Source organism: Hippopotamus amphibius, chromosome 10 (genome assembly GCF_030028045.1).
Source record: "Hippopotamus amphibius kiboko isolate mHipAmp2 chromosome 10, mHipAmp2.hap2, whole genome shotgun sequence".
NCBI lineage: Eukaryota > Metazoa > Chordata > Mammalia > Artiodactyla > Hippopotamidae > Hippopotamus > Hippopotamus amphibius.
Genome location: NC_080195.1, coordinates 31,569,825 through 31,596,463, shown reverse-complemented (window position 1 = coordinate 31,596,463; position 26,639 = coordinate 31,569,825). Strand labels below are relative to the sequence as shown.

Genomic DNA, 26,639 nt, shown 5'->3' with positions numbered 1-26,639 from the left:
TTTCTAGGCATATAAAACAATAAAAGTTGTAGGGAGTAAATGAGGATAAGCTGAAATCTCAAGTGTGCTGAGATTTCTGTGTAGAAACATATCCTTCCAGCTTTTCTTTTTCCTGATAAAATGAAATATGCAGATCTTGGAGATATAATCTGATGACTTTTGGTAAATGAATACACCCTGTGACTACCATCCCAAGATATAAAGCAGTCACATTACTCTGGAAAATTCTCTTGTCTCCCTCTGGTCATTCCCCATCCCCAGAAGGCAACACTGCTCTGGGTTCTGTCATTACAGAATAGCTGTGCTGTTCCTGAACTTTACATGGGTGAAAGCACACAGTATGTGCTCTTTTCTGTCTGACTTCTTTACCGACATTATGTTTTTGGTGCTAATTTATGTTGTTGCATAAATCAGTAGGTTTTTTGTTTTGGTTTGGTTTTTGGTTTTTCTTCTTTTTTGTTTTTTAGTTTCCAGGTATTATTCCATTGTATAAATACATAGTAAATTTGCTTATCAATGCTTACTTTGATGAACAGTTAGATTATTTTGAGTTTTTGGCTATTATGCATAAATCTGCTATAAGCATTTTTGCACATGCCTTCTTTTTTTTCATCTTAAGTCTTTCTTCCTTTTCGGTAAATGTCTAGGAGTAGAACTTCTGAGTCATAGGGTAAATCTATGTTTATAAGAAACTGACAGTTTTCCCATTTTACGTTCTTCTGTATGTGAATTCCAGCTGTTCCACATGGTTATTTACATTCGGTACTGTTTTATTTGATGTTAGCACTTGTGTGTGTGAGATGGTGTTTAATTGTGCCTTTAATTTGCATTTCCTGGTGACAAATGATGTTGAGCATCTCTTTATGTGTTTATTGATCATTTTTATGTCTTCTTTTATTAACATAACTGATCAAACATTTTGTCCTTTGAAAAACTTGGATTGTCTTTTATTTATTGATTTGTAGGAGTTAATTATATATTCTGGACAGAAGTCCTGCATCAGATACATGAATTGCAATTATTTTTTCCGTAAGATGTGGCTTCATTTTTGGTTTTATTGATGCTTCTCTTTATAAGCAGAAGCTTTTGATTTATGTAAAATCCAATTTATCTTTTTTATTGTTGTTTATCGTGTTTTATTTCCCAAGAAATCTGTGCCTATGCCAAGTTCATAGAAATATTCCCTTGTATTTTTCCAGAAGCTTTACAGTTTTAGCTTTTACATTTAAGTCTATAATCAATCTTAATTTTAATGTGTGTTGTGAACTAGAGGTTGATGTTCATTTTTTTATTTCATGTGTTTATTCAGTTATTCCGGCACCGTTTGCTGAAAAAGCTTTCTTTCCCCCATTGAATTGCTTTGACACCTTTGTTGACAATGAATGAAAATGGTCGAAAGGTACAAAATTCCAGTTATTAGATGAATAATACTGGGGATGTAACATACAAACTGGTGGCTACAGTTAACACGGCTGTATGATATATTTGAAAGTTGCTAAGGGTAGATCTTAAAAATTTTCATAACAAGGAATTTTTTTTCTTTTTTTTAATGTATGGGAGATGACGGATGTTAACTAAACCTATTGTGGTCATCATTTAGCAATATATGTATGTCAGCTCATTGTAGGGTATCCCTTAAACTTACACAGAGCTGTATGTCCATTATATTTCAACAAAAGTGAAAAAAAAATCATTTGATTCTTTGTGTGTGGGTCTAGTTCTGGACTCTCTTCTGGTCCATTGAGGCATTTGGTCCATTCTTATGCTTATGTAACACTGTTGTGATTAGTCAACTTTTGTAGCAAATCTTGAAATCCTCAAGTGTGAGTCCTCAAACTTTTTTCTTTTTCAAAATTAAGTACTTCGATTTCCACACAAATTTTAGAATCCATTTGTCTCTGAAATCCTTTAGTGTTTGAGAGAATTCTCCAATGAAACCCTCTGGCTCTATGAAGCAGCTGTTGGAATTTTGTTTGAGTTTGCATTGAATCTATAGGAGAACTGATATCTTACCAGTATTGATCTTTTAGTATGACGAGTATATATCTCTGTATCTATTTAGGGTCCTCTTAATTCCTCTCAGCAATGTTTTGTAGCTTTCAGTCTTGTGCATATTTTGTTAAATTTATCCCTAAGTGTTTTAAAATATTTCTGATACTATTACAATGGTATTTTTACAAATGTATTTTCCAGTTATTTGCAGCCATTTTAAGCATGCATTGTTTTTTCTATTGGCCTTGTATATGGTGACATTAATCTCCAGTGCAGTGTTGAATAGAAATGATAAGAAAGACATTCTTGGCTTTTTCCTGGTCTTAGGAAACTTCAGTATTTCACCACTTAATATAATATTAGCTGTAGGTTTTGATACACACTTTTTATTAATTAAGGACGTTCTTTTCTAGTAGGCTGAGAATTTTGATCATGAATGGATATTGAAATTTGTCAAGTGCTCTTTTTGTATCTGTTAAGTTTGTGTCTTCTCATTTTGTCTGTTAACATAGTGAATTATATGATTTGATTTTTAAATGTTAAGCCAATCTTACTTCTTGTGACAAACTTCATTATGATGGGACTGTTATATGTATGTATACATATAGACAGACATATCTTTATCTATATTGTGTTTCTTATTTACTAATTTTTAAAAGATTTTTCTGTCATGTTCATAACACTGCCTTACAATTTTATCTTCTTTAATATTCTATCAATTTTTTTAAAGTTAATGTCTTTTTTTAAAGACATTAACTTTAAAAGTTAATGTTATCTCTAAAACAAGTGTGCAAGTGTTTCTCTCTCCTCTTTTTGCTAAAAGAGTTTGTATAAGTTGATATTATGCAACTCTTTAACGTTTGATGGAACTTTCCATAGAAATCCTCTGGGTCTTTCTTTGTGTGAAGATTTTAAATAGTAAATTCAATTTCATTAAAAGATAATAGCTATGCTGATTTTCTACTTCATCTTGTGAAATAGTTTTGATAAGTTGAATTCTTAAAGACATTTGCCCATCTCATATATTTTGTAAAATTTATTGGCATAAAATTGTTCATAATATTCTCTTATTATCCTTTTAAAACTGTCTTTAGTATCTGCATTAAAAACAATTCTTTTAGTAACTTACATTGCTTTTTCTTAACCTCCATCAATCTTGCTGATGGTTAACACTTGCATTAATCCCTTCTAAAAACAGATTTGGGTTTTGTGATTTTTTTCCTGTGATTTGTTTTTTATTTCATTGACTTCTCTTTATTATTTTTTTCCTTCTGCTTGGTTTTGTTTTAGTTTTCTTATCTTTTTCTAGTTTCATAGCATTTAAACTTTGACCATTGATTTTAAGCCTTTCATCCTTTCTAATGTAAAACTACATATTTTTCTTTAAAAAGTGACTAAACTTGTTGATGTGTAATATTTTCATTATCATTTGGTTCAAAATATTTTCTAATTTCCTTTTGGATTTTCTTCCTTTGACAATAGGTTATTTAGAAGTATTTTAGGTCTTTTAATAAATGCCATTGTTATTTATTTCTTTAAAGTCTATTTTATCTGACATGAGTATTGCTACTCCAGCTTTCTTTTGATTTCCATTTGCATGGAATATCTTTTTCCATCCCCTCACTTTCAGTCTGTATGTGTCCCTAGGTCTGAAGTGGGTCTCTTGGAGACAGCATATATATGGGTCTTGTTTTTGTATCCATTCAGCCAGTCTGTGTCTTTGGGTTGGGGCATTTAGTCCATTTACATTCAAGGTAATTATCGAGATGTATGTTCCTATGACAATTTTCTTAATTGTTTTGTTTTTGTTTTTGTAGGTCCTTTTCTTCTCTTATGTTTCCCACTTAGAGAAGTTCCTTTAGCATTTGCTGTAGGGCTGGTTTGGTGGTGCTGAATTCTCTTAGCTGTTGCTTGTCTGTAAAGCTTTGGATTTCTCCATCGAATCTGAATGAGATCCTTGCTGGGTAGTGTATTCTTGGTTGTAGGTTCTTCCCTTTCATCACTTGAAATATATCATGCCACTCCCTTCTGGCTTGCAGAGTTTCTGCTGAGAAATCAGCTGTTACCCTTATGGGAGTTCCCTTGTATGTTATTTGTCATTTTTCCTTTGTTGCTTTTAATAACTTTTCTCTGTCTTTAATTTTTGTCAATTTGACTACTATATGTCTTGGCATGTTTCTCCTTGGGTTTATCCTGCTGGGACTCTCTGTGCTTCCTGGACTTGGGTAGCTATTTCCTTTCCCACGTTAGGGAAGTTTTCAACTAGAATCTCTTCCAATATTTCCTCAGGTCCATTCTCTCTCCCTTCTCCTTCTGGGACCCCTATAATGTGAATGTTGGCGCATTTAACGTTGTCCCAGAGGTCTCTTAGGCTGCCTTCAGTTCTTTTCATTCTTTTTTCTTTATTCTTTTCCACATCAGTGATTATCACCATTCTGTCTTCCAGGTCACTTATTCACCCTTCTGCCTCAGTTAATCTGCTATTGGTTTCTTCTAGTGTATTTTTCATTTCAGTTATTGTGTTGCATATCTCTGTTTGTTTGTTCTTTAGTTCTTCTAGGTCTTTGGTAAACTTTTCTTGCAACTTTTTGATCTTTGCATCCAGTGTTTTTTCAAAGTCCTGGATCATCTTCACCATCATTATTCTGAATTCTTTTTCTGGAAGGGTGCCCATCTCCTCTTCATTTAGTTGTTTTTCTGGGGTTTTATCTTGTCCCTTCCTCTGGTACAAAGTCTTTTGCTTTTTCGTCTTCTCTGTCTTTCTGTGGCTATGGTTTTCAGTTCCACAAGATGAAATACTGCTGATACTGCTTGATTCTGCTGTCTTCCCTTTTGTGAAGGAAGCTATCTAGGAGGCTCAGGCATGCTTCCTGATGGGAGGAACTGATGGTGGGTTGGGCTGGGTTGGCAGAGCTCAGTGACACTTTAATCTGCTTGTCTGCCAATGGGTGGGGCTGTGTTCCCACCTTGTTGGTTGCTTGGCCTGAGGCTACCCAGCACTGGAGCTTATGGGCTCTTTGGTGGGGCTAATGACAGACTCTGGGAGGGCTCACACCAATAGGTACTTCCCAGAACCCTTGCCAGCAGTACCCCTGTCTCCTCAGTGAGGCACAGCTGCCCCCCACCTCTGCAGGCAACCCCCCAACACCAGCAGCTAGATCTGGTTAAGTCTCCTATGGGGTCACTGTTCCTTCCCCCTGGGTCCTGGTGAGCACACTTTTTTGTGTGCCCTCCAAGACTGGAGTCTCCATTTTCCCCAGTCCTGTGAAGGTCCTGCCATCAAATCCCGCTGGCTTTCAAAGTCTAATTCTCTGGGGATTCCTCCTCTCTTTGCTGGACCCCCAGGTTGGGAAGCCTGATGTGAGGCTCAGAACCCTCACTTTAGTGGGTGGACTCCTGCAGTCTAACTGTTCTCCAGCTTGTGAATCACCCACCCAGCATTTATGGGATTTGATTTTAATGCAATTGTGCCCTTCCTACTGTCTCATTGTGGCTCCTCCTTTGTCTCTGGATGTGGGGTGTCTTTTTGGTGAGTTCCAGTGTCTTTCTGTCAATGATGGTTCAGCAGTTAATTGTAATTCCAGTGCTCTTGCAAGACTGAGTGAGCACACGTCCTCCTACTCCACCATTTTGATTCCTTTTATCCCCATTGTTATTTATTTCTTGTTAATTTCAATGGTAGTTTAGCATAGTCCCTAATGTAGTTTACTTGCTATATACACTTGAAAAGATTGTGTATTCTCTAGTTGTTGAGTGTAGTGTTCTAAGAATATCAGTACAATACAATGTGGTTGATAGTTTCACTTAGATCTTGTAAACATTATTGATTGCTTTGTCTTAACTGTTCTATCAGCTACTGAGAGAGGAGTGTTAAATCCCTTATAATTATGGTGTCTGTTTCTGCCTCTAGTTCAATCAGTTCTTGCCTCATGTATCTTTATGCTTTATTAGCTAAACTGCATTTAAAATTGTTAGATTTTCCTAATGAGAAGGTTTCTCCCTTAATTATTACAAAACAGCCACTTTAATTTCTGGGAATGTTTCTTGTCTTGAAGTCTATTTTGTCTGATATTAATATAGATGCTTCCACTTCTGGGTTAATCGAATACTTTTTATTTTCTCTATAGTCTCTTCTGCTTTACATCTTTGTATTTGTTTCTAGAGGATTAAGATGTATCTGTAAATGACCACTGTCTATTTAGTGTTAATATTGGTAAATTTGTTATTTATTAATTACATTTTAAGCAAAATATAATGAGCTTTCAACAGTATCATCTACTTGTACCTATTCTTGTGCTGTTGTAGTCACATATTTTACATTTATATACAGCATAAACAAAATACACAGCACAGTGTTATAGTTTTTGCTTTAAATTGCTCTCTTCAAATAAATTTAGAGCAATAAAAAAGATGTCAACATATTAATCATTTATGGTGTTCTTCCTTTTTTCCTGTAGATCTAAGTTTATATCTGGTGTCATTTGCCTTCCACCTGAAAAACTTTGTAAGCATTTCTCTAGTGCAGGTCTGCCAGACTGTTCTCTTAGTTTTTGTTTATTGAAAATGCCCTTATTCCACTTTAAAGTTGGAAGGATATTTTTGCTGGGTATAGAATTCTGAGTTGCCAGTTGTTTAGTTGGTTTGCTTTTTCCACTGCTTTTTGTTCCTTCAACAATCCAAGCCCATGTCACCCCTGGTCCTCTCTGTTTGCTCTTCTCTCTCCCTGGACAGCTCTTTAAACAATTCCTCACATCACAGGCTAATCCCCATCCCTCCAGTTTCATTTCACACTTCTCAGAGTTCTCTGTTGACCATGCTATCCCAAACCAGCCTTCTTCTCCATGACTTTCTCATTTTCCTGTTTACATCTTGTGCAATCCTTCTGCAATGTTTTTATTTTTTTCTTTGTTTCTTGTCTTTCTACCTGAGTAGATCCGTATGGAAATTTACTCTATTTCATGTTCTCCTACATTCTTGGCATTTGGCAAAATACCTGGCATCATGATAAAGGCACAATGATGTTCCCTTAATGTAGAATGGATGCAACTGATGTTGCAGGGGCATCTGAAGTTTAGCTTTGCTAGAACCGAAAAGACACATTGAGTAGTCACACTGTTAAACTCTCCAGGACCATCTATTTTACACATTGTGCTAGGGAATGTAAATAGAAAGCAGAGCATCTTTAAGAAGCTTTTCCAGATTCTCTGAGTAGGACACAATCTCCTCCTCTAGTTCTCCTAACATCCCACTTCATCCTGACTGTGGTACTTTTTGTGATCGACCTTGTCCTATTGCTGTTTGAGTACATGTCTTCCCTCTCCAGCTGGATTGTCAGATCCTTGTAGGCAGGGGCGATATTTCTGAACACATATTGGCAAACCTACGGAAATAACCTTTACGTCTGCAGAGGTTTGGGGATACTCATAAAATGGTATTGCACTGAAAATGAATTGAATAAGAAAGTTAGCATTTTTGTTTAATAAGATTCTCTTTTCCTCTGTGGAAAAGGGAGCTGTATAATTCCAAAGTAATTAGGATTTCAACTGAGCATTAATAAAGCCCTAAGTTCCCACCAAGGACACTGTGTCATTTGTGGGGGAGCACTCCTCTGCCCCTTCTCTGCCTTTGTTCTTGTTTATATGCACTGCCTTTCTAGTTTATGCTCCCTGTAGTTTGCATTGCAATAAACTGCCAGATATTTCCTGCCCACGCTCCTGTTTGGCTGCAGAGCAGAACTGTAATGGAAAGCAACAGATCGGAATATTTTTTAGATTTGTTGGTCCTCTTAAAAATGCCCACTTTTAAACATAAATATTTATGCCTGTTGCCACGCTCAACCTCCATTCGTTATGAGGAGACCTTTGATGAGTCTGTAGTCTGAAGGGGACCCATATAAATACTGGTTACTGTTTATTATGACAAGATTGATGGAGAAGTCTGGAGACAGGAAGGCCTGAAGCTAGCTTTCATATTCTGATTCCGTGCATAACGGAGGAGAGTGGCTCAGCCCTGCATAAGCGTCCAAACAACTCACAGACAGCTTGTGATAACTCATTGCCTTTGGGTTTGGGGACTATGGTAATTTTTCTGAATCATGCACACCTGTGAAATGGAAAAGCCATGGAAGCGCCGCTCTTGTTGATAGAATAACTTCTCTTTAAGACCCACTATCATTCTGACAAGTTCAAGGTAAAGGACGTGACTCTATGGAGGCGATACTGTTTAAAGTGGGTGTGTGTGTATGTTTCAAGGTTACAAGTCTGAAACTTCTTGTAGATTCCCAGTCTCCATTCAAGGCTTACAGCATCGGAACCCACAGATGCTGTGCCTGGGACTTGGGACTCTGCATTTGAGAAACGGTCACCAGAGGACGCACGGGGGCGGGACGTTTGGGAGTCATTGCTTGAGAGAATAGAGAGAGAAGAGCTGTCTCTTTCATCTCTGAACTGTCAGTGTGTGCCTGGAAAGTTGTGAGTCCCTTAGTTTGCTCCCCAGGAAGATCCTGTGGTTTCATTGCTTTTTTTCCCATAACTGAATTGACTTTTAATTGAACAATTATGTCAGTCAGTGTCAGATTATTGTGTACTAGAAACTAAAACAAAGCAACAAGTTAGTTTTTACACTGGCCAAACCAACTTATCAGGTCAAACAGGTTTCTCAGAAACATGTATTGGACTGTAGGAATTTGAAAGTCCACAGGAAGCTCTGCATTTTGTCACATTATCAGCATAAGAGCAATTCTGATGACACTGCAGTATTCAGTAAGCAGGACTCACTGGATGTAATCAGAAGGAATTTTATTCTTGCCATCCACTGCTCTTTCATGCCATCTCTGTGGGGTTAATTTTTTCCTACCCCTTGGGTAAAAACTAGGGTAATTTTCATAAATTTTCACTCACATTTAAGTAGAAAGAGGGTTTTTTTGACTTTTTTTTTCTTATTTATTTATTGGCTGTGCTGGGTCTTCATTGCTGCGTGTGGGCTTTCTCTAGTTGCAGAAAGCGGGGGCTACTCTTCATTGTGGTGCACAGGCTTCTCATTGCGGTGGCTTCTGTTGTTGTAGAGCACAGGCTCTAGGTGCGTGAGCCTCAGTAGTTGCAGCACGTGGGCTCAGTAGTTGTGGCTCATGGGCTCTAGAGCACAGGCTCCGTGGTTGTGGTGCACGGGCTTAGTTGCTCCTCGGCATGTGGGATCTTCCTGGACCAGGGTTCCAACCTGTGTCCCCTGCATTGACAGGCGGATTCGTAACCACTGCACCACCAGGGAAGTCCAAGCGTTCTTTACTTTAATTCTTAAATACACAAAAGTTCTATGTCATTAACTGTTATATGCAAGTGTCTACTGAAAAAAAAATGCACCACTTCAAAGCTGAGAATCAGGTTTTATTCAGAGAACTTACTGAGGACTTTAGCCCAGGCTACAGCCTCTCATATAGCTCTGAAGGACTGTTCCAAAATGGTAAGGGAGGTGCCAGGATATACAGGAGTTTTGCTGAGGAAAAAAGAAAAACATGTGTTCACACATCAGAAGATAACTTCTAATCACAAAAACAAAACATTTCAAGTTAATGACTTCTGTGTGTTTCTACGTAGGGGAGGATGCAAGAGTCTTGGGCTCACTGAAGTCACTCCTTTGATGTGCACCCCCTAGGGCCAGTATCCTGTTTTTCTCCATCCTGAGTGCTCTCAGGGAATCCCACTGTCAGGGGCAGCTGCAGTGGCTGAGGGCTCCTTTGTGTACTGGAATGTCAGGTGACCGTCTTAGTTCACATAGGATAGAAAAATAACTTTTAAATGTCTCCAAACTTTCTTGAAAGTGAGTTTTCCCCCTCACTCGGCTCAGTTCTGCTTGGGCTGCCTGTTTGCCAGGGGATAGGGGTGCGTAGGCTCTTTTCTTCCTCTCTGCCCGTGGCTTTTGCTTTTCTTCCTTTATCGCAGCCTCAGGTTCCTCTGGGGCTGAGGGATGCAGGGTATCAGGTTAGAAAGGCAACGGAGATAAAGGTTTATTTGATAGGTACATGTACAAAGCTAGCACAGACGCTGCCTGACTCTCATGGGGTGATTTCATGGCTTTTTCAAGAACTCAGCATTACTTGATACCTAGCCCATATGCTAAGTATCTCCTCCGGGGTCACTTTAAGGCCCTGGAGATCCAGTTGAACCCCGCTAGCATCTTTCCTCTGAGGTCACATCGCACCCCACCGTTCCTACACGGCACACACGTGGTCTGTGGGAAACTTCACATCTTTTGCTCTGACAGCTCTGAGAATACAGGCCACGCCCAGTCCTTCCACTTCTCTTACTTCACCATCAGAGTAGCTAAGCAGCCACAGTCTTTGGTGTGGAGTCCAGGACACGGGTCTCTAAGCACAATAAGGCGTTTGTCAAGCTCTCTGGGTAGTTCCACTTTGCCCATGGGTTCAAGGTGAGAGAGCAGGAATCCCGTATCTCACATAGAGGAGGGCAAGTCAAAGTTGTAGTAGGATAGAGCTCTCTTTAAGAAAACCTGTACCTATTTCTTTCTTTCTTCTCCGATCTCTTTTTCAGACTGGTGGTGAGTGGTCAGCTTGAGTCGGAAACTGGTTCTGGACCAGTCCCTTTGGATGCCCTGAACTGGGGCTCTCATACCGCACTTTAGTCATGGGAGTGTAGCTTCCATCTGTGTCTTAGAGCTTCAGCTTAGGGCTTCATCCAGGATACTGGGAAATAAAGATTCCCGTATAGCATCTCTTTGCAATCATAATAGTAGTTCATGTTTATCATGTGTACCAGACACTCCTTCACACGTGCCTTATCTTACTCCATCCTCCCCACAATCCTATAAGGAAACAAGTTCAGAGAAGTCAGATCATTTGTGTCAAGTCACCCAGATAGCAGGTTGCAATGTTCTTCCAGCGCTGTGCATTATTTTCTTTTTAGGAAAATAAGAATAATTTTGTCTCCTAGTAGGAAAATACTATGCATTCATCAGGGGAAAAAATGTTATAGCTGTTTAATATCCTGGCTTTGATGAAGGGGAAGACGTAGAATTTTGGAGCAACATTAATAACAAGTCTCAGTTGCTAAGCATTTGAGTATAGTTACTTAATTCTCATAAAGCCTTGTTACATGGATGGACTTGAAACTGAGGCCAGGAAGAAATTATGTGGCTTCCCCTACAATTTAAAATGTAAAATGTCAGGACTTCCCAGGTGGCGCAGTGGTTAAGAATCCAGCTGCCGATGTAGAGGATATGGGTTCGATCCCTGGTCTGGGAAGATTCCACATGCCAAGGAGCAACTAAGCCCGTGCGCCACAACTACTGAGCCTGCACGCTAGAACCCGTGCTCTCTAACAAGGGACGCTACCACACTGAGAAGCCCGCGCAATGCTCACTGCAACTAGAGAAAGCCTGTGTACAGCAACAAAGACCCAATGCAGCAAAAGAAAGAGAGAGAGAGAGAGAGAGAAGGAAATATTTAAAAAAATAAAATAAAATAAAATGTAAAGTTTCAGACCATGACTCCGAATCTACTTTTTCTCTCCACTCTGATGGGACGTAAGGAATATGTCCCATTGTATCCACAGCAGAAGGGATATGAGCTGTGGCAAATGTTTGAAGTTGTTTGGTTGAAGCTTCCTTCTAACACATTTGACTCCAGATGAGTCATATGAGAGAAGAGTGAAGGTTTTTACTAAACACCTTGAAGACAAAGAGCATCTTATTCATCTTGGAATCCCTAGTGCCTGGTCCAAAGTTGATACACTCTTAATGAATGAATGAAATGAGTAAATAAATGAGTGAATAACTTTCTTTTCAACTCTCTAGTGGAAAGTAAGTTTTCCTGTGAATGAAATTAGTATAGTATCCTTCTCCTGGGTGTTTACATTTTAAAAGATGGTCCTGGAAGAAGAGCTCGAACGATATCTAAACTTGAATTTCTGATTCAACCCTTGGAATAGAGGTAGAAGAGGAATTGAGACAGAGTTTTCTCTGGAGTTTCAATGTAGAAACAATAGCTTACTAAGTCCATCTGCCTTAAGGAAAAAGTAGAATGCTTTTTCATTTGGATTACAAAATATCTGGAAACATGTGACTCAGAGAAGTATGTTCTAATAATTTCAATCATCCAGCAATGGAGCAGGTGGCTTCCAACATATTCACAGTCCTACTTCTACTAAGGGCCTTTTGGCTGGGCTCTTGAAAGGAGGGATTGAGACGTTATTGGTAGGGTAGACCAGATTGCTTCTAAGATACTCTGTCCCTGAAGTTTTGGAGATTCTAGGATTCGTTCAGGTGGTTGATGACAAGGATGCAGCTAACCAGGTCTGTGTGTCTGTTGTCCACAGGTCTGAGGCGCAATTACAGATGTACCATCTGCAGTGTCTCTCTAAACTCAATAGAACAGTATCACGCGCATCTGAAAGGATCTAAACATCAGACCAAGTAGGTACTTTCACGCTTCAGTTCTTTTGTATGTATACTTTTAGCATGATGAACAAAGGCTAACCCCTTTACTTATTTCAAAATAAGTAGATGAAAACTATATCTCATTTCCAAGCTTCCCGTGATATATATGCTGCTCAAGCCTCCAGAGTCTGCCTAGCATGACTTGAAGAATGACTTCTTTCCTTTTTTTTGACACAGTAATGACTTTTTTTTTTTTTTCATTTTTTCCTTCTTTGTAAGGATAGTCAGTATGAACTTCAGGAGACTTTCAGATCTGTATTAAGTGTTTTTAAATAAACAATGTTGCCTCTACTTGGAGGATAGGCCAGGACTCCACGTTGGGAAATTGAATCTTATGAATGTCTTTGACCCCTTTCTGTTTCTAGAAGAATATTGTTGCTTGGTCTAGAAAACTAATGAATCTCCTGGAATTTTAAGTCATTCACATACATGGCTATTTTCAATGAAATGGAAGCTCAATTCATTTCCGCCCCACCTCCCCCAGTTCTCATGATTTTAAACCAGAAAAGTCAAATCAGGCATAATTTCCCTTGAATTTATACTGCTCATCCATTTAAAAAACCAATGACATTAGCTTTTAGGTATTTTTAAAGTAGCTGCTAGGATGACTAATAAAATAAGAAAAAACAAAGACTATCTCAAAAATATATGATTTTCCTGAACATGATTGTTTTCATTTCTCTAAATTCATTAGCAGAATCTTTGAACAGATTTGACTGTATCAGGGCCTCATGAATAATGAATGATTCATTTAATAAACGTTTATGGAGTGCCTACTATGTATCAGACCCCAAGCATGACTTGGGGAAGAAAAGATGAATGAACTTAGGCTTTCCTCTTGGGGAGCCTCCTGCCAGGCTGGGGAAACAGTCAGGTAAACACATAGATTGTTCACTGTTGCCATAATGTGGGCACCCCGAGCTTTGAGGACCAGGGGAAGCTTTCCAGGGACATCGGTGCAGAGGCTGAGCTCATGAGGATGAAGTCAGGGTCTGGTTTTGTTTTCCATCATCACCCGGTGCCCAGCAAAGCCCTTGATATGTATTAAGGGCCTCATAAACATCCCTGATGGAGTGAATTGTGATTTTAAAAGATGAGTAATGATTTCTCAAGCACGGATATAAGGAGGGCACATTCCAGGCAGGAAAATTTCTTGGCAAAGATACTGTAAAGACATAGATTGGGGTGGCAGGGGGGAGGTGGGAGGTGGGGGGGTGAGGGGGGAAGTTTAAGCTCATAGTTCCTTACTGACTCTCAGTTTTTCCACAACATTGTGCTGTTTGATGAGTCAAAGCTTCTTTACTCTGATCCACCCGCAAACACACATACCCCAGGGCTTATATCAAGGTATTCTTTAAAACCAAGATCTTCTCTAATTGGTTACTGAGCACTGAGAGCATCTGTATTAATGATTGGGAGCTGCTGCGCCCCCCACTCCCACCCCACGCCCCCAAATAGTCTTTTCTATCACGCTCTATGCAGGCTAAGGAACATGCGTCTGATGTACACACACGCTTTACAAGGAACTGCCACAATAAATGATCATCTCTTAAGGACACGTATTTGTTGCTCTTCATAAATAGAAAAAGGTAGACACTAGTGACTGTAGGTAGCAAGCATTGTGTAAATAACTGGTACAGATAGATAGCATCTCCAGCTTCAGGCGAATATCTACCTTTCTATGTACCTGTAAAACTTCATGTGACAGCGTTTGTGCTGGGCATAGTCACGTCTAAGACCTTCTTTAATCCCCTTAACTACCTTTAGATACATATTATTGACCCGTTATTTGACCTGAGAAAACGAAGGCTCAGAGAGGCTGAGTAACTTACGCAACACCTCCTTGCCAACAAATTAGCGGCACCAGGACTGGACCCAGCAGCGTCTGACTCTTGCTTCTAATTAATTCATGTCACTCAGTCACCGCAGACAGGCTTGGGTCACAGGACTGCAGGGACTGCCAGTAAAGAGTCCTATGATGAATTTTGAAAAAGGGCATCACTTCCCTGGTGTAATTTAATGAATATACGCGATTTCAGAAGGGTACGTCTCCTGCTGCACTGCTTTCTTTCCAATAAACAAGACAGTTCACTTTTTTTTTTTTTTTTACCACAAAAGCACATGGTTGCTGTGCTTCTGAAGAGTGAAAATGAGGGAAATATGAAGAAAATAATTGTCATAGCTCTGTCCCGCAGGCTGTTTCATCTGCTCTTATACCGAATTTGAATTTGAATATCGTGTGTGTGTGTGTGTGTGTGTGTGTGTCTTCCATTATAAAACAGACTGTTCCATAATTTTCTTGTAATATCCTTGTTAGGTTTGGTTTCTAGTGTGTGGGGGCCTCAGCAAATAAACTGAGAGCTTTTCCTTCTATTTCTAATGCCTGAATGAGACGGCTGCTCTTTCTTGTCTTAAATACAAGGAAGAATTCATGGGTAAACCACCTAAGCCTAGAGATTTATGCTATGGGAGTACTTTCATTAGAAATTCAGTTTCTTTAATATAGCACTGTTCATATTTTCTATTTCTTCTTATATCAGCTTAAATAAACTTTCAATGAGTTTGTCCATTTTATTTACATTTTAAAGTATGTTGGTATAAAATTGTTCATTTTATCCCCTAATTTTATTTTTAATATCTGTGGAATATTTTTCTTTCCAGACGTTGCTTGTGTCTCCTCCTTTATTGATCACTTCTCATTAGAAGTTTATCAATCTTTATCATTTTTTTTTATGAAAAAATGTTGAGGTTTTGTTGATTTTCTTTATGTACAGTTATTTTATGACATTTAAAATATTATTTCCTCTTTCTACTTCCTTTGGATTTAATTTGCCTTTCCCCCCTAGCTTCTTAATATAAAGGTGTAGGCTCTATGATGAAAAAGTCTGGAAAAGTATATATATACACATACACATGAACACACGCATGTAACTGAATCACTTTGCTGTACACTTGAAACTAACACAGCATCGTAAATTAACTATACTTCAATATGAAAATTAGAAAAAAAAGTAGGTTAACTATTTTTCAGTGTTTCTTCTTTTTCCATCAATAATATAAGAATTTAAGGCTTTCAGAGCGCCTCAACAGATTGCTTTAACTGCATTCTGCAGGCAACTTTTTGTATCCCCAAAGTTTTAATATGTGGTATTTACATTGCTATTTATTTCCATATACTTTCTCATTTTTGCTATAAATTCTCCTTTTACTCATGGTTATTTAGAAGTGTTTAAAATCCAGTATTTTCTGGATTTTTCTATTTATATTGTTTGTAATTAATTTGTACCTGGATTCTACCATGATCAGAGAACATATTCTAAATGACTTCAGTCCTTTGAAATTTGTGCCCCAGACACATAGTCAATTTTATTCATGTTCCATGTTCACTTGAGAAGAATTTACCATTGGGTGAATAGTTCTACCTATTAATTACATCAAGTTTCTCAACCTTTTTCAAATTAGTATGTCCTCACTGATTCTTTTTGTCTGCTTTTTATATCCATGGGAAGCAGACATAATTAAAAACCTCTAACTCTACATTTGGATTTGCCTATGTGTCCTCTTAATTTTACTTTTTTTTTTTTTTGCTTTATATATTTAAAGGTATATTATCAGGTGCTTACAAATTTAGGATTTTTTTAATGTATTCTTATTGCATGGGCCCTTTTATCACCTTTTGCCCTTGTGAAATGTCCTTCTTTGTTACTAATAGTATTTTCTTTGAAGTATACCAACATCAATTACAGCAACTCTTCAAAGGCTTTCAAAACTTTTTCCTTTAAATTGTATCCAGCTTTTATTTTGTTCTCAGGTGGAAGGTTAGTGTGACCAGTGACTCACCAGAGCCGGAAATGGAAGTCAGCCAAATGGTTCTTTTTTTTTTTTTTTTTTTTAAGATTCTTTTGATGTGGACCATTTTTAAAGCCTACATTGAATTTGTTACAGTATTGCTTCTGTTTTATGTTTTTTGAGGATTTTTGACCATGAGGCTTGTAGGATCTTAGCTCGCCAACCAGGGACTGAACCCACACCCCCTTCATTGGAAGGTGAAGTCTTAACCACTGGACCACCAGGGATGTACTAGCCAAATGGTTCTTAATTGTTCTAATCTGACTAAGTCAACATAAGTATTAACGTGTCAGTAATTTTCAAGGTTTTATATTTATATTTTCAGCAATCATTTCTAGGAAGTGTTGAGATGGGCAAAGATGATTCCACGGTGTAGTGGTAAGAATACTGCATTTTATTTCTAGTGCAATTTTGCCACCATTTGACCCTAGGTACTGACAAACCTTTAAGTCTCACTTCCCTCAAGGATGAGGGTTGACAAGAACACGACAAATGTTCTTCCACTTCCCATGCTTTGCTCATGATCCTGGTATTCTTGTCTACAAATCCTGAATATGGACTTAAAATTCTTCCTAAAACATGTCCCCAGTCAGCCATGACCACTTATTGACACTAGCAATGACCCTCCCCCAATTATGTCCACCCAGAACCTCAGAATATGACCTTATTTATACATAGGGTCTTTACAGATGTAAAAGTCAAGAATCTCAGCATGAAACCTCTCTGGATTTATGAGAATGATTCATGGTGTCTCTATGAGGGAAAGGAAGGGGAAATTTGAACACGCGGAGGAGATGGCCCCGTGAAGACAGATGCAGGGATTGCATTCCATTTCCACAAGCCCAGGAATACCAGGAATCAGCAGGGATTCTCCTCCAGAGCTTTTGGAGGGAGTGTGCCCTGCTGACATCTTGATTTATTTCAGACTTTCATCTTCTAGAACCTTGAGAAAATACATTTCTGTTGTTCCAAGCCACTCAGTTTTGGGTACTTCCTGAAGGGCAGCCGTAGGAAATTAACACAGTGTGAAACCTACAGGACTCATTCCATAAGGAATCCTTCAGTCATGTTTTCTGGGCAACTGCTTACAATGCCAATCTGGATACTGATGATGATGGTGATGGTGATGCTGATGGAGAAGATGGTGTTGGTGGTGACACCACCACTGATACTGAAGTGGAACTCGTGTGAGACTGGGACAGGGCCACAGATGAAAATGCTTTGAAAGTGTTATCACATCTAACACGCATAGCAGTCCTGTAATTGACCGGGGCCTCACACCTCCGCTGTACAGATTAGAAAATTGAGTCTCAGAGAAGTTCAGTGACTTGCCCAAGGCCCCCAAAATAATTGGTCAGTAGAGCCAAGAACAGAAGTCAGGTTATTGGCAACCTTTATTACTACTGTTATAAAAGTACTTAAATAATACTATTATCATATTGCGCTTTAATAGTAGTAAAAAGAGTTTCTTTTTTTGGCAAATGCCATACACGGCAAAATAACAGTCAAATTTTGCTCCATGGTTAAATTGCAAGAGAAATATTCAATATCTAACGAGATCAAAGGTTTTGAAATGCAGATGGTCACCATGGCACATAAAACAATCGCCTATTAGTAGCTTTTTCAACATTTCCAGGGGACCTAGTCTGTCAATTAGTACAAATGTTTAAAACGAAATTTAAAGGCATATGAGTACCTACCATAGACTAATGAATAATTCCCCCATAATGTACTTAAATTTGAGTTTAGGGAACACTTCAAGCCTCAAGACATTATACTACCTAGAATTAAAGGTTGTAAAAGTTGTCATTACTTACTTCGATATTTCAGTTGGTTGAAAATGAGATACAAGTGTCTAAGAGAATAAATCAGACTGACTGACAGTTAGTAGTAATTTCTAAATGTGCTGCTTCCTTTGAGAAGAAGGCGGAAATGGTGATATCCATTGCTTTTCTGCAATTTTCCCCAATTAGTATCAATCCTCCAGACAAAGCCTTCATATTATTCATTTCCCTATTATATTCATTTATTTGTGAAGTGATTGGATGGATGTTCAGTCTAATTTTCAGAGCTGGAATATATTTGCTTTAAATACCTTGAAATTCAGTTCCTGCATTCAGGATATTAGTTAGTTGTGTGGAGGGTGGGGAGGGAGAAATCGTAAATAATAATAATAATAATAATAATAATAATGAAGATTTTTTGCAAGAGATGCTTAGCTTGAAGAACCTTCTGTACTTAAATAAAAATAGCTTAATATACCAAGAAGATGTTCTCTTTGGAAACAAGCAAACAAACAAAAACCAAATCAAGGCGTGGACTTCTTTGAAGCCTAAAAATATAGAACTTTTTGTAGAATTTTCAATGTGGTTTCCTGGCATTAACCAAGAATTTCAATAACCAAAGAGGCTGGGACTTTGGTTCTGAGTTCTGAGATGAGCAGGGCATAAGACAGTGTTGAAAACAGAGGTGTCCTTTCCTAAAGAGGGTCAAGTTATTTCTCTTCAGCTGATAATTATTGGTAAGCTGCTTGAAAAGGCTTGGAATAGAGGGCAAAATCTAAGATCCAAGGCAAAAGAGCTCCTGTAGGAAGTGGAGCTTGCAAAGTATCACCAAGTGTCTCTGGCCAAAGGTCTGGGTTTACATCCTAGGCTCTGTAAACCAGGTGCCTGCTGCAGCACAAAGATGGGGATGAGATGGGGCCTGTGGGTCAAAGGGCCTTCTCTATTTAGCCCTGTTTTTTTTTAAATTTATTTATTCAACTATAGTTGATTTACAATATTGTGTTCATTTTAGGTGTAAGCTTCAGATTCTTTTCCATTATACGTTATTACAAGATATTGAATATAGTTCCCTGGCCTATACAATAAATCCTTGTTCTTTATCTATTTGATATATAGTAGTGTGTATCTATTAATCCTATACTCCTCATTTATCCCTCCCCCTCCCTTTTCCCCATTGGTAAGCATAAACTTGTTTTCTATGTCTGTGAATCTGTTTCTGTTTTGTAAATAAGCTCATTTGTATTTTTTTTTTTTAGACTCCACATAGAAGTGATATATGATGTTTGTCTTTCTCTGCCTGACTTACTTCAGTTAGTATGATTATCTCTAGGTCCATCCATGTTGCTACAAATGGCAAAATTTCATTCTTTTTTATGGCTGAGTAATATTCCATTATATATATATATATATATATATATATATATATATGTATACACACACACACACACACCATACCTTCTTATCCATTCATCTGTTGTTTCCATGTCTTGCCTATGGTAAATAGTTCTGCTGTGAACACTGGAGTGCACGTATCTTTTCATCTTTTCTGGATATATGCCCAGCAGTGGGATTGCTGGATCATATGGTAACTCTATTTTTAATTTTTTAAGGAGCCTCCAGATTGTTTTCCACAATTAGCCTTGTTTTTTTACAGAACATTCAAGTCCACTATTGTCAAGAGCTCTCCCTTCTCTGCAGAAGGCCTCAGAGCCCAACTTCTCAAATGGAAGAGACAATAGCCTGTAGCTAGAGGTATTCCAGAGAAGCCAGAAAAAACTAGAATCTGTCTCTCTCTATAGCATTAATGCACAGGCAATTCTAACAGCTTTACTTTTTCCTAAGTCTCACTTGTGTGCTTTTGCTCTATAGGCCATATCTAGGGATACATTACAATTATAGTCTGTGAATAGATTAGGCCTTCCGTGGGCTTGAATAGTATTAAGTGGGGAGTACTTTCACTCTTTCATATTATTTATAGAGTGACTGATGACCCCTAGTGTTCTTTAGCTCACTCATTTCCCGCCCCCCTCTTTCTGGAGGGACTTATCACTATTCTGTCTTGCTTGAAATTTACATGAGTCATGGCGTCTCCAGGGTGGTTCTGAGCTGATGGTTTCAAGTCTCAGCTTTAATTGTGAGTCCCATTGCCCACCTCTCATGTTCTTTGTCATACTGCTTCAGAGAGTGACCTAGTACCAATCTCCAAGGGTGCGAGGCTGTTACCTGACTCGGTTCTGAAAAGTGCATCTGTGTCAAGAGAGAAAAGAACCACCGAAAGGAGGTGATGGATCCCAACAGGCCTGGCCTGGGAGGTGGACAGTGAGTCCCGAGGTCACTGCCTTTCAAATCATGTCCCCTCACTGAGTTTCAAAGCCCGCATTGAATATAGGGAAGTCAAGGTCTCCATCAACCCAACATTCTCTAATTTTATGCTTCAAGGTTGAGTTTTTTAAACGTTTTAGTATTTTCCAGCTGCAGAGGAGTGGCTGGTAAAGTCACCCTTCTTTAGTGTTTACTTCTTTTCTGCCAGGTGGCCCAGAAATTGACCAGCCCCCTGGGAGTCAGGTCCTGCTAAAGGAAAGGTGTCCTCCAGGCCTGTTTATCCTGTCTTTGAACAAAAGGCCAAGGGGCTTTTCAAAGGCTATGACTTGGGGCAAAAGAGGTGAAGTCGGTCATATAAGGAAAAAAGTAGAGAAGGAAGCTTATTTTCACTTTATTCCTTACTGTGAATACCAAGCACACATTCTGGTGGTTTCTCAGGATGAGTGAGAGGGGGTAAGGAGGCTCGAAAGGGGACCTTGACCCATCACCTGAGCAGTACAGCCTTCTGGCCTTACACTCATTCTGGGTCTTCTGTAAGTTACTGTAACCCCTTCTCACACATCTCATCAGAGTTCATTAGACACTTGAGTGTCCATTCATAAACTGTCTTTAGCCGCCCTTGACTTTTACGCCAACCAGACTTTGGTAAAATATTGAATTTGGCCAGTAGTTGTCTAATCTCGTAAAAGTTGTCATGGAACACGGGCTGCCAGGGAGTTGCATTAAAATAAATGAAGGCCCTTGCTTCGTTTAGGTCAATGTTGATAGGGGAGTAGGTGGAGGAGGTAAGATAGGGATGGAAATGTGCCTCGGTTGCGTTCCTGAGTCCAGCTCTCCATCGCTGCTCTTTGGCTGGAGGAGAGGATTGAGTGAGTCCACGCTGGCTGGAGTTTTCATAGTGTAATTGGGATAGTGGTTTGAGTGATTGGACAAACTAGCCCCTCACCCCATTTAATTCACTCCCATGACCAAAATCTGTTGAGCACCTACTATATTTGGGGCACTGAAATAGGCCTTGGTCATAACAGAAGGAGATCATTTTACCTCTCAACAAGCTTATAATCTAGTTGAGGGGAAGCAACACGTAGTCAACTAAATACAGTTAAAATTAATGTAGGGTATGTTGGTACAAAATGCTGCTGGAAATCAGAAGAGGTAATTGCTTCTGGTTGGGGGCCAGCAGGAAAGGTCGTCATGCAGGAGTGCAGGAGAGTGGCTTGGGAACCAGTCCATCTGGGTTCAGTCCTGGCTCTACATCTTCAGATTGGGTGACCTTGAGCTTGTTACTTAAAGACCTCTCTGGAGCTTTGTTTCTGCACCTGTAAAATGTGACAGATTATAAAAGTTCTTAGCAAAACTGACTGTGGAAAGATTGGGTTTTTCTTAGAACAACGAAAAACAACAACAAGAAATACGAAACTTCTTAGACAGTACTTGGCATGAATGGCATGAACTTTTTTCTCATAAGTGCTAATTATCATTCTATATTAATGAAATTACATTTGAAATGCACTTTGGGGAACAGGCAGATGAATAGTGAGGGATCATTCAGTACTTCCTCATCCCAAGTACTTCTTCAGTGAGATTACTCAAGAATTCTTCATAGCAAATTCTAGTTGCTTACCCAAAATTGGTTTTTTGGACTCTCACAAAAATTTCAGGCCCTTTCAGGGCTTAGAACCCAAACTGACCTAAATCAGACAGTGGGATACAAAGAATTATCTAAGACAGTCCTCCAAGGACTATTCTCGTTCTGAGTTTCTTGTGGTCAAATGCCTTCCACCTGCTCCAAGTCCTCATTTTATACAACAGTTTCAACCTTGGTATTCAATCTTGCAATATCAGAGAGAACATTTTGAGGTACAGTTGATTTACAATATTGCGTTAACTTCTGCTGTACAGCAAAATGATTCAGTTATACATATACCTACTTATATATGTATATGTGTAAGTGTGTATACACACTTTCTTTTTCATATCTTTTCCATGATAGTTTATTACAGGGTATTGAATACAGTTCCTGTGCTACACAGTAGGACCTTGTTGTTTATCCATTCTGTATGTGATAGTTTGCATCTGCTAACCCCAGACTTCCAGTCCATCCCTCCTCCACACCTCCTCGCACTTGGTAACCACAAGTCTGTTCTCTATGTCTGTGAGTCTGTTTCTGTTTCATAGATAAGTTCATTTGTATCATATTTTAGATTTCACATATATGTGGTATCATATGGTATTTGCCTTTCTCTGTCTGACTTACTTCCCTTAGTATGATCATCTCTAGGTCCTTCATGTTGCTGCAATATTTCGTTCTTTTTTATGGAGAAAGAACATTTTTTGAATGTTCCCAATTTATGTGGTCTTTACACTCTGATTCCTATTCAGGCTTCCCACTTTCTCTGGCTCTTCAATTACCAGTTACATTTTGTCAGTCATCTATAATTAGAACATTATTCTCCAAAGACCATGGATTATAAACCTTGAAAGTAAATAAAATAAACTGAACTATGCTCTTGGCTGCGTTTCCTAAAATCATTCTCCAATATTCTTTGAGACTCCCTGGAGAGATTTTCTTTAACGTTCTGATAATATGAGCTCATTTTTCTTCTCCATTTGCATTTTTTATTTCATCATCAAAAAATAATAATGTGTATCCTTTTCACGCAGGCATCTGTCTACTGCTGCTCATACTAGATCCTTAGCTAACCTCAACATTAACTTCTTAAGTCCAGCTTTGATCCACAGCATTTGATAAATGCCCTATCTTTCAGAATTAGAAGGATTTTCTCAAAAAACAAATGATCCCCATGTATGAGGAAGACACCTCTGTAAGTGTTAACCACTGTTATTGAAGTTGTAATGGTAAACATTTTGAAGATTTTTGGTTTTTTTCTTCGTTGAGTTAATATCTTAACACATTCTATATTGTGTTAATATTGCCAGATGTAACCAGAATCTGGACCTCTGTCCAAATATACATTTTTCAGTATCATTATAGTATATACCTGTCACTTTGAATAGGCCTTAACAGAAAATAGGAAATGTGTATTTTTTTTTCTATAGCTTTTAGGGTCACAGAGAAATCTCAGTCTGTTTCATGCTGAGTAGTCAAATATAAATCAAAATCTATATAGCTAGCTTTCAGGAATGTTGGTGATATTTCAAGCTCAGGACACAATTACTTCAAAGTTCTACCCACAGCTTCTGGTCCTGTTATACTCTCCAGAGATATATCTGTCTTTTCTCTTCCTTATTTAAGTGCCCTTTCTTCTAAAGACACCTAACAGGCTAACATGTGCTCTTTACTCTCTTTGATTTCCAAAACCATCACAGCCGAATTTATTCCTGTTCTAACAAAAAGATCTTATAATATCCTCAAATAGAGGAGTTTCAGACCTCTGGTTTTCTTTCCTTGATAATGGATAAAGTTCAAATAATAGATTCTGTTTTCTTACATCTTTCCTGTGCTAAATAAGCTAAATTTACTAACGGCTAAGATTTTCACAATCAGGCAACTTACTAAATTAGAACCTAGTTGCCCTTGAGTATCTATATGAGAAAGGACCCTTTTAGACTACCTACACAGGTTTTGATTTCTTAGTCTTGGAACCAGATGTCATGATTGTGTTATTCCATATTTTATAAGAGTCCTGCAGGTAAAAAGTACGCTTTCTGTGGAAAAGAGAGACAAGTTCAGAATGTATTCTGAGAGATTCATCACTGCCAGGAAATTTAGTGGACTACAAGGAGGATATTTGCTGTTCTCCTTTTAAAAGTGACAGGAAAGGGGTCAGGCTCTCTCACACCAGTAAGTCAGGAAAACAAGTACAAGTAAAAACCAGTACAAGTGAAAATAAATACAAGTAAAAGATCTACCAGCACGTTTCATTATGTATGTACATTGGAGAGGTAGCTTTCAGTTCAAATTTAACTCTCAAGAAACCCAGGAGCAAGTCACTAATTAGTCTCCCTTCTAGAACATGCAAATGATAGTTCTACCGTGAATCTAGAGAGTTCATCCTGCAGATGAAATTTGGTCCACTCACGATCTGTTTTCGGTGACACAACCTGTCATGATGAAAGAACTCTAGGATATCCATTGATTGGGTCAATAGTTTAGTCAGTTATTACAGAGCGGTCCACCATGTGCTAGGTTCCAAGGCATTTAGCAGAGAATGACAAATTAATGACTTACATTCCCTATCCGGAAAGCACTCACGTAATTTTTTAAGTGCCTAAACACTAAAGCTTTGTGATCCAAGAAAGTAACCCCTCATTCTGGGATCTGTTGAAATTGAGGGAGAGGGGGATGGTGGTCCATCTCAGCGATGGAGGCTGGTGAGCTTCTTGAGCAACTGCCAGCGCAGTGGGGCTGGGTGACCAGACACAGCATCCCGTGCTGTGCATCCAAGCAGCTGTCACCAGGAATGTAGGTTCCAGGTCCAGCTTTCAGGATCCAAAGCAGCCTGGAACCTGAGTTGGGAGGGGAGGAGGGAAAATGATCTGAGGATGCAGGCGGGATGTCGAGTATGAATGGGATGAAGCATTTGCTGCTTGGGTGTCTGGGCCATCACAGAAGCTTCGCCTTCCAAGGCTTTACCAAAAAAGCCTTTGCTTTCTTCACCCAAAACGTCATATTTTCTGGGTTTTCTTTGAAGAGCCCTCATGACTTATATAAGATGATTTAAATCCTGTAACACCTGATAGGATATTCCATTGCTATTCCTGGGAAGAAACCAGGAATGGAAATTACATTAAGAACAACTGACATTTGTAATCAAAGAAGGATGAGGAGATGTGTTTATCTGTCCAACTTGTGTTGAAAATCAATTCTAATTATTTGTATTCTCTTCATGCTTATTATACGTTCTCTAGTGTATGATTCTAGGAATTGATAGCAAATGATTAGCTTGTATAAGATAGCGTGCAGATAAAAGAGTCAGCCTGAGTCGGATATTCATAACAAGAACTACTTTCTGTGCCAAAGCAGATTTTTTTTACTATCCATGCAGGTAATTTTTCTTTTAACCTTGAAGAAGGATTACTCCTGGATCTTTTGATTAAAATATCTCATCCTGTACCCACGATGGGTACTCAGCAATTAATAGTCTTTCTTTTCTTAACCATCTAATTAGGGTTGAGGCCATCACAGCATACAGATGACTAAAGTCAGGAATATCGTGACTGTCATTCCAAAATGTTCTCTGCTAATTGTGAGTAATTTCTCTATTCCCCTGAAAGGATGTGACAGACTGGACCATTGGACTTGCCTTAGGATATGATTTCAGGGAATGGCTTTCTTCTCTCAAAGAGATACCCTTCTCTGCATGCACACTCTTCCCTCCAATACACTTCCCTCCTAGCTACTTGGTGAAGAAGAAGAAAAAATTACTTTTGTCTACTTTCCCATAGAAGTCCTAGGGCTGGTTGTACAATGAGATGTGTAAATGACATATACGAGAATCTTGTCTATGAGAAGTTTCAACGGGAGGGCCTGAGGTAGGCATTTAAAGGGTGTCATTGAGGGGCGCTGAGAGGGCAGAAGAGGGGCTGGGACTGGCAAGGTCAAGCTTGGCCTTTTTGGGTACAGGGCCAGGCCAGCATAACAGGAGAACTAACATCTCTCTCATATCCTCTGAACTTACCAAAAGACAAGTGAGAAATATAAAACTTAAGGAGTTGACTATTTCTTCTACACACTATTTCCAGTCCTCCATCCCATCATGGCTTTGTCCATGGAGATTTTTTTGGCTTCTCTAGCTTAGCAAAGATTTCAAACACTCTGGAACAACTGGATGTACTGAGCTCATGACTCACCCATTTTTATGCTTTTGGAGGACAGGCAGGGAATAAGTAGATTCAATGTCATTTTCAATCACAGAAGTGTTGGTGGAGAGCAGATGCGAGGCCTCCAAGAGTTCGGGGGAGCCAGGCATGAGAAAGTGGAGAAGCTTCTCCTTCTCCCATGGCCATGGGATGGAAGGTCAGTGTCTGTCTCTGCAGGGTACTGACCGCAGGAAGCAAAGGCAGGGGCTGGAAGGAGCTGGGAAACCCCACTTCTGCTCCCCAGCCTCCCCCCACTCCCCCAGTTTCTGACTGGTTTTCAGAGTCAAGCGTTGGCTATCTTTAGGGACAGAGCTCCTATAGTCTAATAAATCATATGCTTCTCATCTGTCTTCATCCGTACTGGTCCAATCAGAGGGTTGGAGGTGGAGAGAGATGGGTTATCAGGTCATGGACAATCAT

General features: G+C 38.9%; 1 protein-coding gene across 1 annotated transcript in view; it reads left to right on the top strand.

The window, feature by feature from the left end:
• The window catches only part of ZMAT4 (zinc finger matrin-type 4), a 356,647-nt gene that overhangs the window by 298,948 nt on the left and 31,060 nt on the right, over nt 1-26,639 (top strand). Inside the window, exon 6 of the mRNA XM_057697356.1 lies at nt 12,321-12,417. Within this exon, the coding sequence (XP_057553339.1) occupies nt 12,321-12,417 (97 nt within the window). The remainder of the gene's footprint in view (nt 1-12,320; nt 12,418-26,639) is intronic.